Below are 13747 nucleotides of genomic sequence, written 5' to 3'. Positions count from 1 at the left end.
ATACCACTTGCTTGAATTAATGTTTTGGTCGTAGAATATACCGACTTATTTGCAGCCCTGGTGTGATTAGTGTTGTGGGCAGAAGTCCGCCATTCTGCCAACTGGTTCTGCCAAACCTGTTCTGCCCGGCAGATGGCAGAATTCTGCGGGCAGAATCCGGCAGAATGTCAAACTACTGAGGATCACAGCGAAACATTTCTTCACCTTATATGGCCATAGTAGCCTTTTTCGATTGGCTCAGAGCAACTACACTTCCTTACCTGTAGGTAGAATTTTTTTAGTTGTACAGCCTGTACTACGTAGACAATCATTTACGATTGCATAATGTCTGCCGCTGCACTTGCCGGACGCCCTGTCTCATCCTTCATAGCCAACAAGTTCAATGGCGGTGAGAAGGTTGACAACAAATCTGGATGCTACTACTGGTCCTGCAAACACTGTCCAGATGCTCTTCACATCCAAGGTCGTGATAACCAACTCCCAAATCACCTCATTCACAAGTGTAAAACATGTCCGGCGGAAATACGAAAACAAGCACGCATGTTTGTTATGGGCAAGGCTGGTGGAGAAGATGCGGTAGAATTCATTGATTCTGATACAATCGATGCGCCACGCACACATGCACACCAATGCCCAGCCAGGAATCAACATTGATGTAGCTGCTGACCTCGAAGCTAATTTTGCATGGGCGCCACCACTCGCACCTCAAACTCAGAACGCTGATGATGATCTTGCAGGTCCTGAATCCATATCACTTGACGAGATCGACGCTGCATTTGCGCTACTGGAACGCGACACCATGGAACAAGAGCCGGTTGACGGAAATGAAGTGTTGGAGGGCCGAGTTTATGATTTCGTGGAATTGGAGCATGTTGACCAAGGTCTTGCACCGAAATCTGTTGACGACGAGATCATAGTAGTTGATCACACCTCACACAACGATGGACAGTGGGATGTGGACGCGCTGATGTCTTCCAATGGTGTTTCCTAGTGATATTGTCATAAACATAGCCTTGTAGCGCTTTGAAAATTCTGCCGAGCGGCAGAAGTGGTGGTTCTGCCGCTTCTGCCGGTTATGCCGGCACAATTACTTGCAAACAATTCTGCCCCCAGCACTAGGTGTGATGCACGTCTGGTGTTCCTTGTTGCAATTGGGATGCCAACTAACCACATCGGTACCCTTTTAAACCTAGCTATGATATTTTTCACCTGAGCAAAATATTTTTTTAGCAATGGCAGTAATCTGGCCATTGCAACATTAACGTACAAATGAATCGAATGCAAATAGTAAGTATTTTATTTGCAGTTTCCAATTGATGACAATCGTTAATCGTCGACGATAATATGTCGTGCATTGAAAATTGCTTTGCTTGCACCAAGCCTCAGGCCTCAGGCAGCGCTCAGCGCTCAGGCCTCGAGGTGCAATTACTTATTTGACAAAGTGGGACCGTCCTTCGACTACTCACTAGGCGTGAATCCAGTCCACCACATCCGCTCGCACTAATTAGACTTAGGCAGCTCCTCCCGTCTCTGTACACTTAATCTCTTCTTTCCTTCTCTCACTCGTCTCGATCATGCGGACAAGGCTGATTTCCTTTTGCCATTGAGAATGATCATTACAAGCCGGTTGATTCAAAATAATGGAAAAAATTCTCGTAGTGGATGGAATCTACTGGTGAGTCACCAACTATCTGCAGATCAAGATCGCTACTCCCGCTTTACATCCTGCTCAGCCTGAGCTGCTGCATTTATACGTACCCACCGTGCTCGGACACAATTCATCCCCATCCACGTATACGCCGTCGCTCTGATAACCGCAAGCGTGTCAAAATGAAGATAATGAGCTGTACAACATCTAACAAGCACGTACCGAATACTCGCATGTCACCTTGGTGCCTAGCTTAGTATCAGAGTAACTGCCACCTCATCAGTCACTTTGGTTGACGAAGATGGAAGGTGTGACGTACTTGCAAAGTGTGTATCCATTGGTCTCGACGGTGCTATTAGCTAGCGTGTAGAGCGCCACACCTTCAAAGTCCACAGTATCATCGCACATTGCACATGTCCCGTTGGCGTTGACACCAGCGAGGAAGGTAAGCAGAGTAAGGATAGCGAAGCGGGAAGTGAACATCATGAAACTTGTTGCAGTGAAGGACGTCAAGCCATAACGTGCAGGCATTTTATGGGCTGAAAACTACTGGGGCCGTCGCGATTTGCGAAACTTCTGTTTGCCTTAGCTTTAGGCGTACACGTAACCCCAAGGCTAAGGCTAAAAGTTCGGGAACTTGAGCGAAAAGAATCAGAACCCACCAAACTAAAGAACCGTAGAGTCACACTCAAAAAACCGAGGGCTATGACTCAATTAGATAAGGCACTATGCCAAGGCTCTGTAGCACCGACAAGGTTAGACAGTGTAGGGAAAGAATTGTCTACGCTTTCAAGTAGCCACTCTTCCCGCCGCGTACCGTGCAGACTCTTGAATAGAGTCGTTTCTTCCATGAACTTGAGGATTTGAGCTTAAGCTTTGTAGGGTACGTCAGTGAATTAAACTCATTTCATCGACGATAGAGTACTTATTAATGTAAGCATTTCGGCGAAGTAGTCGAAACGTTAACTAGTTGCATATCAGTTTATGACATTATAATACTCACGTATAAACATCACGGAATTTTCTGACAAGCTTTACTTGAGCTCATTATAACGATGTTTTCTCCAAGAATATCAGCACGTACCTATGGCAAAAACCTCGCGAGAGATTATTGGATGATGGCCTTGGATTCTGGAAATAATCTTCAAATTTGTTTCGTTAGTCCTAAAGCTGTTCAGATTGCATGTGATGATTCTGATCCATTCTGCGCCTTACCAGGCATCAAACCTATCCTGACGCATTCATCACCGGTGCGTCCATTTTAGTTTTGATTTCTGCAGTCTCTGACAACCAGGTAATAGTCCAGAACGATGAGCCTAGTATGCAGGGCCAACGTCGTGCATTGCCGTTTTCACTAAGCCTTGCAAAGTGTTACATAACAAATTGCAACTCTACCAACTCCGACGATCCGCATGTACTCCGAGTCCTTCTGAATCAAATGTACCGCATCCGCTCGCACTAATTAGTTTTCAAGCTTGCAAGTACTATTAAAACAGTCAGCTTCTCCCTTCCATCCGCCTCCGTCCCAAGTCGGACAACTGAGTCGTTGGCACAAATCGCTCTGCTACGAGGTGTTACATAAACTAAAGCTCAACCTTCCAGATATTCTCCCTTGCTCCCCATTCATTTTGTGACATGACATCGCCCCCAACACAGTTAGCTCGCAGCGCTCATTCTATCCTACACTAGCAAGCTCGATCACCTTCGGTATAGTGCCTATCGGACATGCCATCGAGTGTGACGATAGTTGTGAAAATAATGACAGCTACATCTCACCCGATGGGCATACATGTAACCGGCGAAGTCATCCTTTCCGCACATCTATTGTCCTTTCGGGACTGCTAGCCAAGTGGCAGTGATGTGTAACTTGGGGGCCGTTTTGCAGGCTAAATGAGATGTTCAAAGTGCTATGCTACCCGATGCCAGAAATTGCTATGTGCTATGCATATACAGTAGACTTGCTCATAATGCATATCGTAATAATGCATAAATCTCATAATGCATGGACTTTTCAGGATCCCATCGATGTTCCGTATGTAATTGTATGTATATTGCATATTGCATAATGCATAGCCTTTGTATGACTTGTATGCATTATGAAGTACAAAATTGATAGGGTGGGACATAATGTAACATATAAAGGTATTGTTCTGCTTGTGTGGCATTGTTCCTTTGAACTATGTATAGAAGCCAGTGAGCAATTGCAACAGTATCATACACAAAAATGTCCCTAAACTCAAAGTGTAAACCCCATGATAAGCCCACAGCATATCCCACACATCCACAGCAAGTTGCAGCTGACCAACTTTCATCCATTGAAGTTGACCTTATGCAATCAGTTAATGATCTCAAGGCATGCAATCACATTTTCGGTCAATTGCCAACTCTCGAGGAACTTTTTGACCCTACTGAGGAGAGAGAAGTGGGAGAATACCCTGCATTCAAACTTGAAGGTGGTGACAAAGCCATCACAGATGAGGTTTGTCATGAAATCACTGTTGCAAGTGGTGAAATCATTGAGATTGATTCTGACAATGACAACGATGATTCAGCGGCCACATCAATTACACGGACGAATCTTCTCTATTTGTGCTGGTAACTCAAAGTTGGATGCATGCAATATGGTGATCCACAGTTTTCACTCAACTTATCATCACAACTTCGTAAATTTCATGCTCAACTATAACGAGAAGAAATACTTAATGCTAGACAGACCTCTCTAGAACAATTTTTCACCATATAATTAGCAGATACTCTTAGCTCTAGGTAATTTGATGTCACACTTTTGGCGGAGGTCACATTGTGTCACGAAAATGTGACATACATGGTGTTGCATATTTCTCATAATGCATGAACTTTTGGTGGTCCCGACCATATGCATTATGAGCAAGTCTACTGTACTTCAACTCCCCACCAGTAGCTGTAGTATAGTTGTATCAATTCTTGTAGCAGCATGAAAAATTGGGTACAAAAATGTGCTCACTCACAGCGCAATGAGTTATAGTATCAGATGTATCATTTCCTACCTGGTAGCTGATACATTGGCCTGATACAATACAATAGAACATAGATACAATATAGAACATATCAGAACTGATACATCACATTCAAGAGAGCCGATACATCACACTTGAGCCTGATACAAAGAGAACTGATACATCACATTCGAGCCTGAAGAGAACTGATAATTGCCACATGGTATAACGAGTACAGGATAACTAATATGCAGCTAATGGTGGAGGGCCTTCAATGGTGAGCGTGCTATCAGTATCAGCCATTCCCAGTGTGCTATTGTCATCCAGCTTAGCAGCTACAATAGCAGGGACAGTGGCCCAGCATTGCCTGAACTTTTCTACCATAGCTTCACGGAGCGCGGATTGCCGGTTTGCATATGCCCTGGACCCTTTGCTGTCAGCCAATCTCTTGAAATGCCGAGCCGAGGCCAGCCCAGACCACCATGTACCCTGCCAAGTTAAGAATGTCAATACCCTCTGCATCTCTTCAAGCAACAGCAGTACTTCTTCAGACCAACGTGCCTCTCGCGCTCTTGCCTTGCACCACTCAATGCAAAGACCTGCCAGCCATCCGTCAGCCTCACTGCACTTTGAAAAATATATATTGTAATACATACAATCTTGAAGTCCCTCGTCGTCGTCTTGCAGCACTCCAGGTGTCTTCCATATCCACGGTATATCATGAGTACCTTCGGATTGTCCTTGAATGAAGTCACCCATGGGTCTCATATCGGTCCATGCAAGAGGGTGCAAGATATCGCTCCAGCCAACCTTTGCGAGCAAGGAAGCGAGGGCGGTAAGTGTTACAAGAACATCTAGACGCTTGGGCCCCTACCATTTTTCTCCTCATCCTTCTGGTATCAGCCCTCGCATCACACCCTTACCCCGACCTCACCCTTGTTATCCTTGTCATCCTCGCATTCCCTTTCGCCCTCTACCTGTCGCTTCAGCAGAGCCAGTACATCTGGCCGGATCCTTTCACTGACAAAGCATACCCATGCTCCGTTCCACCACCTGACTGACCCTGTGGACAGTCCCCTTGCCCTTACCATCCAGACGGTAACCTATGATATGATGCACGACACATCCCCTTTGCCCTTTTCCCTTTCTTGATCTTTGACTCAGTGCGCAGTCGCACATGCGACTTATACTTAGCTCCGCAGCTGCACGATCGTGCCCCTGCGTGTTTCACTTCTTATTTTCGATCTTTGACTCACTTTCTTATCCAGCACGTTCTACCTCGACACGAACGTGCCTTCCTGTTATGGTTATACCCTTTACCGATTGCCTCTCTTGGTAGTACGAGTTATCACCCACTAATACGTCTCCTGTCCTCTATATAAACTCGCTACCATGTACTGTATTCCCTAACTTGAATCTACTTGGTTCTTGACCTCCTACTCTCACCAGAGTGATCCTTTCTGCCTCGCCAGCAGTCTATATTCTATCTTCTTATCTGCTCTTCGCGGATAAGCCTATAGTCTCGATCTTTACTCATCGACTTCGTCGACGAGCAAAGCCCCTGTTAACTAGTCGGACTTCTGTCCTTCTAATTAACGACGATCTTACGATTAACCTTCGGGTGTCGTAAGCCTAGGCCAATATAGCTTATCGTCTCGCACCCGCTTGACATAAGCTACCCGATTTGGACATAGGCATCAAATCTTACTTGCCGAAGCCTCGCCAAGTAAGACCCCTAACCTTGGGCTAGCCCAAGGACGTCCTCGACCGTTGATGACACACGCTCTGTTTGAGCGTCGCCAACAGATACCATCCAAGTCGTAACAGTAAGTGCATCCCGGGCAGCGTTGTATTTAGCCTTGCTTGCATGCTTCTTCTCAGCTGCAAGATTGAGAGTGGTGCATGCATGAGTGGAGGCACGTTGACCCTGTACATTTGCCATCCTGAATGCGTTGAGGTGGGTGAATAGGTGAATGTGCTGTTGAACATCGTTCAATGCATCATGGGCTTGAGCATACCGGAGTTCCCATTCACATTCACAAAGTCTTTGGTCGCAAGGAAGGTGCGGGTCGAGCTGGGATGGTCACCAGAGCTGAAACTTCTCTGGCTTGAGTGCTGTAGCACTTTCAGAACGACAAGCATCCTCTCTGGCCCAGATTGGCACAACCTGTGGGCATGTAAAGGACTTGGATTTGAGCCCAATTATCCAATTGATGTTGTAGAGCATTGCTTTGATTGAGTACCTTGGTCTTCTGTGTGTCGGTCGCATGCTGACCCAGTGAAGAAATGTCTGCGGCCAAACACCGCCTGTAATATTTTTTGTTAGAAGAGGAAGAGGTTCCAACTATATTGCAATACTTACTGCTGATCCTGTAGGTCAATGCCTGATGCGATGAGGACACTTGGAGAAATGTTGGCGTGCAATGAGACATCTGCACCAGCTTGTAAGTCTGTAGCCTCCTTTTCGGCCAGCTGACGGCATGTAGCAGCTTGAGTCATAGCTGTCAAATGTCAATTTCGAACAAATGAAGTAGAGAAAATAACTTATGAATGACCCTGCTCTCAAACGGGTTGGGCTGTGTGTTATCCTCCTCCCATGCCTCAATTTCTGACTTCCACATAGAGAGCGATGATGCCGGAATCGATTGTTGAAGTTTGTCGAGTTCTTCTCGATGGAGCTTAGCCCTCCTTGAGGCTTCTTTGACTTTGCGGAGCATGCTTTGACCTGGAAATACATGAGATTGGAAATGAAACAGTCCAATGAGAAACCTACCTGAGCATGGTGACTTTTTTCCAATTCCAGTCTGAAAAATGATCGTCCAAAGTATCACAGCACTGCTCCTGGCCCCATTTCTTTGGTACTTCGATGCCACACAATTAATGTTTGCCCACCCTCTCTCAGGTGCTTCTCCATCTGTATGTCCAACATTCTTCCCAAAGTTGAATGAGAAGGCCATTTGACATGATTGGATGTGAGCTGTTAAGATGAAATTTCAGAACAAAAAAAAGAATGATCTTGTTTTTGCGGCTGAGGTGCAGTCGGGGTGGCATTGATGCCATGTGAGGCCATAGTTTTTTATGCCATTGGCAGGCGATGTCATATGATAGATTGAATATAACTATGGCAAAGCTGACCATCACTGAAAAGACCAGATAGTCCATGTTTAGATATCTAGTGCTAGGCTTAGCTCCACGATGCTTGAGAAACAATCAAAAAAACACACCTTTCACCTTTCTGCAAATCACCAACTCTGTTAGGAAGTTTCATATCATACCTTGCACAGTCCATGGTCCCAACACCCATGGCTGCAAGACCCCTCGATGATTTTGTGTCAGCCATGTTCACGGTGTTATGACTGACACATGTGCTTTTCTGTGAGAAGAACGGAACATACTAAGCCTAAGTGTGCGCAACAGTGAAATATTACTTACCTCCTGCAGCTCACAGCCATGCTCGCTCAAATATTGTGTGTATGCAGTATCTTCAACAAAGTAGCATGAGCTGGCATTGAGACTTGGATCGACATTGTCGCTTGAGACAAGCTTCCGCTTAAGCCAAAAATTGGCATCAATGGCCAGGAAAAGAGCATACTTCCATCTAATGAATATTATTAGTGAACACCCAGCAATAATTGTGCATCCGAACATACCTGATATCATGTGGTGCATCTTCCCAGCCCTTGGGTAAATTTTTTCCTGGGTGAGGGCATGCTGGACAGAGTACAGCACATTTGCCAGCAGAAGTTGCATCCACACCACTGGGATTGTGACCTCTTCCTGCTCGCTTGAGCATCTTGAGGTTGCGTCATTGACAAACCATTCACATAAATGCTGAATAATGATCCTGAAATAGTGGTGAGCAGAAAATAGACCAATGTTAATGCAGACCTACCCTAATTGGTGTGATGCTGGTGTTATCTGTCCGTCTAGTGATACTGTGGTAAAATTCATATGCGGATACCTTTGATTCAAATGCGAGGAAGTAGAAGAACTCCATGAGTGCAAATGTGGCAGCAGTTTGAGGATTCATAGCAGTAGCTAAAAACCATTGAGTATGAATAAGTTGTTTGTAATGAATTTGGGCTGTTTCACAGCTGCAAAAGTCAAGGCCAATTTCATGGATACCGTGGACGTCTATGACAACGAAATCATTGCCAGCAGCAGGTTCAGGATTATAACATGTCTCTCCTGGATTGTGACCAAGCTGGATGCGCAGCTGAGCAGTTTCAGAGAGGCTCGCATGAAAAATGTGCTGTTCCACTCCTAAGGGCAAGTGAGTAACCACGTCCAGCAGCTCAAATCAATGCTTGACAAACAAACATACCTCAATTCTATGGAGTGGACTATGTGCATGCCATTGAAGGACACATGCATGGCACACCATTTCTGCTCCAAAGCAATCCCGGCAGCGGTAAAGTAAAGGTTCTTCACCCTTGCAACTGCATGTCTCCCGCATGATCTGATCACTGCGGCCCTCTAGACGGATCATCTCATCTAGGTATGAGGACCGCTCTGGTATCCATTGAAGCAAAGGAAGATTCTGTTGAACATTAAGTTAATAACCAAGGAATTTGAGTACACTTACTGGTATTCTTTTTTTTTTCATGGTGGTTTCTTGCATTGAGTCCAGAATCTCAAAGGATGGGTCATCAGGCTCGCTTGGCAGAGTCTCCTCCCAGGCATCAAATGAAAGTTCAGGACTTGATTGCATAGCGCCAAGTTGAGATACCACAAATGTTCATGAGGTTAGAGAAGCTCTGTCACCAACACCAAAAGAGCGATGCCAAAGATAGTCCGTGTTGCCATCATGCGAGTGCTCTGTGTACTGACTCAGTCGAGGTCTTTTGGATGGTTGTCCATGCTTCATTCCACTGCCTGTGTATAATGTAGTAGGTACGGTGAAGATATTCACACACATTACCAGTTTGTCAGCCCAATCTGGTTCACCATGTGCTGACAAACTGGTAATGCATGTGAATATTTTCACCGTACCTACTACATTATACACAGGCAGTGGAATGAAGCATGGATGACCATCCAAAAGACCTCGACTGAGTCAGTACACAGAGCACTCACATGATGGCAACATGACCTGCTATATTTGCATGCAATGAAATTAAGCTACATTGTATCAACTACTGCATGAAGGCCGGTCAAACACGAAAACCCTTCTGGTACATCAATTCGCCCATTGAGTGAGCGACGCACAGCTCAGAAACTCCCTCCACATGGATAAAAAATTTGATATCCTCCAGGTATGCAAGTGTAGTACTGAGGTAATGAGTGACCGTCTCAGCAGCATGAAACTGAGCTGAGATGCCACAAAAATTGAGAATTTCATCTTGAACAGCGATGGAGTGGTTGAGCAAGCCTTGGACCGTGGCGATCAGGTTTGTAACAATGGTTTGATCTCCATTATCGGCATGGTCATCTGTATACACAATGCTCTTGATGAATTGAAGTAAGGCACCCTCAGCAAATGCATGAGGTTCAGTAATCAAAGACAACATTTCGTCTTTGATCACTTTGAGCATGAGCATACATCCTGTAAGATCTGATCTGTGGGATGTTAATTTTGTGTTCATTTCAGTTTCTATTTATAAAACAACGTACAGTGGGTCCCGGTCATCATTCTCCTTACTGTCTGAGTCGCTGGAATTGCCTGTCTCTGGCTCATCACCATCTTCATCTGAGTCATAGCAATGCAGAGCTCTTGCAACAGCTTTCTTGAGCTCTGATGGCCCCATGTTGTTTTTTTCAACACAAAGCTCTCTCTGCTGGCTCAGGATTCTGTCTCTGTTTCTTCAATTGGTTGACCAGTCAGGAACCGCCAGAGACAATTAATGAAAGCGGTTAGACTTACTTTGCATAATGGTGTCGTTGTTTTTCACGACCTGCTTGCAGTCTTTCCTCAGATGTCTTATGAATACAAGGACACAGCATGATTCTAGCTGCAGAGGTGTAGCAGTGTGGTAGTGGTTGGTTGAAAAGCTTGAAAAGAAGCAGTGAGCACCATAGCTTCTTGTGTAGTCGGACCGAAACAATGAATCTTGTAGTTGATTAGCGACACCAATACTAACTAATCTACCATCTTGAAATGCAGCTTCACATTCAACTTGAATCAAGCATCATAGTTTATGTGAGATATGTGAATGTGGGCTTCTTGTGTTTGCCAAAGCCATACTGATAGAACTCGAGCTGTACTAATGGAACTCAATGCAGTCGGACCAAAACTCACATAGAGCTACAAGCCACTCGATCGAAATGCAGCTAAGCATTAGAGTTGAATCGAGGGTCATGTACACTGGACTTCCGGGCTCACATTCACCAAAGCTGTACTGATAGAACTTGAGGTGTACTAATAGAACTTGATGCAGTCGGACCAAAACTCACATAGAACTACAAGCCACTCAATCACAATGCAGCAGCTAAGCATTCATAAAATTCAAGTTGAATTAAGGTCATAGTTTATTGTGATATACATGGACTTCTCGCATTCACCAAAGCCGCAGTGATAAAACTCAAGCTATACTGATAGAACTCGATGCGGTCGGACCAAAACTCATCTAAAATTGAAAGCCATGGCCAACCCACAGACTTACACCCACCAACTGTACAAACTGTCCTTTGATTATTTAGTTTATTGTGAGGAGGGCAATAATCAGAGAACAGACTTCTTGCATTCACCAAAGCTGTACTGAGGAGAACGACAATCAATATAAGCAACAATATATAGGTCCCAGCGCTGTAGTGTGTACATGGTACATAGATAGGAAATTGAGCACCTAAATCTTGCAATGAATATAAATCATCAGGCTTCGATGGTCCATGCACTACGCATATCACCAACACCCACTTCCTAGCCAAATAAACTTCATTCTTTTTTTCATTTCGCTTCCCCATCGATGCACAAGATACGACGTCTCAGACAAAAAGTGTGTGTTAACGAAATATCTGGATAATTATGTCACTTACCATGAATGATAGATGGCACCGCCAAAATGGGCTACCGCTGAGGAGGAGAAATTCTTTGAGTTGCATGCTGCCAAATACCAAGTGTGTCAAGCAAAGTGTAACTATACTGGATTTTGGGAGCCAGTATTCAAGGAATGGTTCTCAATGTTCCCGGAATGGCTTCGTGTCTTCAAGGATGTCCCTCTTGATGTCAGATTGACCATTGAGCAAAAGACCGAGGTAGGCAAGGCTGTTGAGCACCATCGACAGGTATGTTGCCATGATTCCTAAGTTAAAAGCAATTATGAGAACATTGACTCATCAGCAAATTATGAATAAATTTAAAAATGACATGGGCTCATCTAAAGTGAACCGTCGCATCAAAAACCATAACCATAAAATGACGGCTACAGCAAGCACGTCCCTGGCACCGGCTGTGAAAAGTCAAAAGAGTATGGTTGCTCAGATAATGGGTAGTACGAAGCATGGTCGTGGTCCGCAGGTGATGGAGGTGTTCTCAAAGCTTTTCTTCAATGACAAGATCAAACCTACTCTTGATCTCGCTTTTGAGACAGCAAAAGCCGAAGCTGTGGCAAAGGCTGCAACTGAAAATACAGAAGTCAAGATGCCATCAAAGTTAGCTGTTATCAAAAAGCAAACCAACCTGCTGTATCACTCAGCGTCTGATGAGGTTAAACAACAAGTAGCGGGGTTCATCGAGGAAGCCAAGAAAAAGAAGAAGAAAGGGTCGGAAGAGGTGAAGGGCACAGAGGTAGTCAACCATCAAGTGTCAGTTGCATCTACATATCTGAATAGATACAAGTGCTCACCTGCAACTCGCATCTACAGATATATTGATAAACTACCTGGTGTCCTCACTGAGTTCTTTGACGAGCTTCAGAGACTCACTGGTCTCATTTTCACAGTTCTTATAGGTGGCCCAACACCAGCAATGGGTGGGCAGGTTGATGTCCAGAGCTTTCATGTTAGTGCAACTGAAATTGGGAATCAGTTTGATCTTGCGTATCCTGAGTTTAACTCAGGGATCATGCGGCCATGGAAAGAATTTGTTAAGTGTGTGTTTCGTAAGTCTGTAAAACCGAAACTCGAAAGGTGTCTGACTTGGGGCTTGATAGTGGTCGCAGCAGCAAAGGGAGAAGGAAGTGTTTGGGGTGAGAGTTGACAACCAACGCTAGAACCTGAGCTATCGAAAGGAGAGCCCCTTCAGTGACAAATTCCGTATTATACGGGTCACCCGACCTACATAATATCCCATATAAGATGGGCCAGCAGACTGTGGGCCGATGTTATGTATATCCCCGATGTTGACGGATGGGCCAGAAGGGATATTATTTCCGATGGAGACAGGTGGGCCCATCTATGCTGATATTATATATATCCTCGAAGATGTCGGGTGGGCCGATGTAATGGTTTATTGTATAGATGGGTGGGCCGAGGGAGTGGTGGAATATGTATTATATAGACAGGTGGGCCGATGTAAGGGTTTATTGTATAGATGGGTGGGCTGACATACTGGAATTATTTTGTAGATGGATGGGCCGACGAAGTGGTGGAATATTCATTATATAGACGGGTGGGCCGATGGAGGGGGATGTTATATAGACGGGTGGGCCGAGGTAGTGAGATATCTGTCTGACATTCACGAATTACCAAGTCCCAGATGCCCAAAAACCGAATCCCATTGTGCAACATCCATTCCAGACACCCAAACACCCCACCAAGTGCTGAGTGCCGAGGCCCGCACCCCGATGTCCGAAACCCAAAACCCGAAATCTGAAAATATGTATACAACATATCCATATTTCCCTCACTGCACAAATCACCGGGTGTCGAGTACCGAAACCCGAAACTTGACACCTGGTACACAAATCACCAAGTGCCGAGTGCCGAGGCCCGCGCCCCAATGTCCGAACCCCAAACCCCGAAAATATGTATACAACATATCAATATTTCACTCATTGCACAAATCACTGAGTGTCGAGTACCAAAACCCAAAACTTGACACCTGGTACACAAATCACCAAGTGCCAAGTGCCAAGGCCCGTGCCCCGATGTCCGAAGCCCGAAACCCGAAGCCCGAAATCCGAAAATATGTATACAACATATCCACATTTCCCTCACTGCACAAATCACCAGGTGTCGAGTGCCA

General features: G+C 45.1%; 4 protein-coding genes across 4 annotated transcripts; 2 read left to right on the top strand and 2 right to left on the bottom strand.

The window, feature by feature from the left end:
* Nucleotides 1-274: 274 nt before the first annotated feature.
* EDB93DRAFT_724975 (uncharacterized protein) lies at nt 275-995 on the top strand. Its single transcript, XM_041457232.1, has one exon. The coding sequence runs from the start codon at nt 605-607 to the stop codon at nt 989-991; it is 387 nt and encodes a 128-aa protein (XP_041304667.1). The 5' UTR covers nt 275-604; the 3' UTR covers nt 992-995.
* Nucleotides 996-1510: 515 nt separating this feature from the next.
* EDB93DRAFT_1106399 (uncharacterized protein) lies at nt 1511-2131 on the bottom strand (the record flags this gene model as incomplete). The annotated part of the gene is made up of 4 exons (XM_041447609.1): nt 1511-1594; nt 1759-1844; nt 1871-1896; nt 1968-2131. The coding sequence occupies 4 exons, from the start codon at nt 2129-2131 to the stop codon at nt 1511-1513; spliced, it is 360 nt and encodes a 119-aa protein (XP_041304666.1).
* Nucleotides 2132-4918: 2787 nt separating this feature from the next.
* Nucleotides 4919-9079, bottom strand: EDB93DRAFT_1242126 (uncharacterized protein; the record flags this gene model as incomplete). The annotated part of the gene is made up of 15 exons (XM_041451971.1): nt 4919-4936; nt 4975-5222; nt 5280-5433; nt 6449-6697; nt 6810-6930; nt 6986-7095; nt 7179-7341; nt 7397-7476; nt 7497-7553; nt 7624-7795; nt 7848-7996; nt 8056-8221; nt 8274-8416; nt 8516-8839; nt 8948-9079. 15 exons carry the CDS (start codon nt 9077-9079, stop codon nt 4919-4921), a joined length of 2286 nt encoding a protein of 761 aa, XP_041304665.1.
* A 2531-nt stretch (nt 9080-11610) lies between these two features.
* EDB93DRAFT_1253395 (uncharacterized protein) lies at nt 11611-12760 on the top strand (the record flags this gene model as incomplete). The annotated part of the gene is made up of 4 exons (XM_041453447.1): nt 11611-11847; nt 11903-12366; nt 12427-12662; nt 12714-12760. The coding sequence occupies 4 exons, from the start codon at nt 11611-11613 to the stop codon at nt 12758-12760; spliced, it is 984 nt and encodes a 327-aa protein (XP_041304664.1).
* Nucleotides 12761-13747: the final 987 nt, after the last annotated feature.

This window comes from Suillus bovinus (assembly GCF_016758785.1).
Source record: "Suillus bovinus strain UH-Sbo-P2 chromosome Unknown EDB93scaffold_58, whole genome shotgun sequence".
NCBI lineage: Eukaryota > Fungi > Basidiomycota > Agaricomycetes > Boletales > Suillaceae > Suillus > Suillus bovinus.
The sequence above is the reverse complement of the archived record's forward strand: the minus strand, read 5'-3'. Positions and strand labels throughout refer to the sequence as shown.

Coding starts and splice junctions, on each gene's coding strand:
- EDB93DRAFT_724975 (XM_041457232.1), top strand. CDS start 605: ATGCGCCACGCACACATGCACACCAATGCCCAGCCAGGAATCAACATT.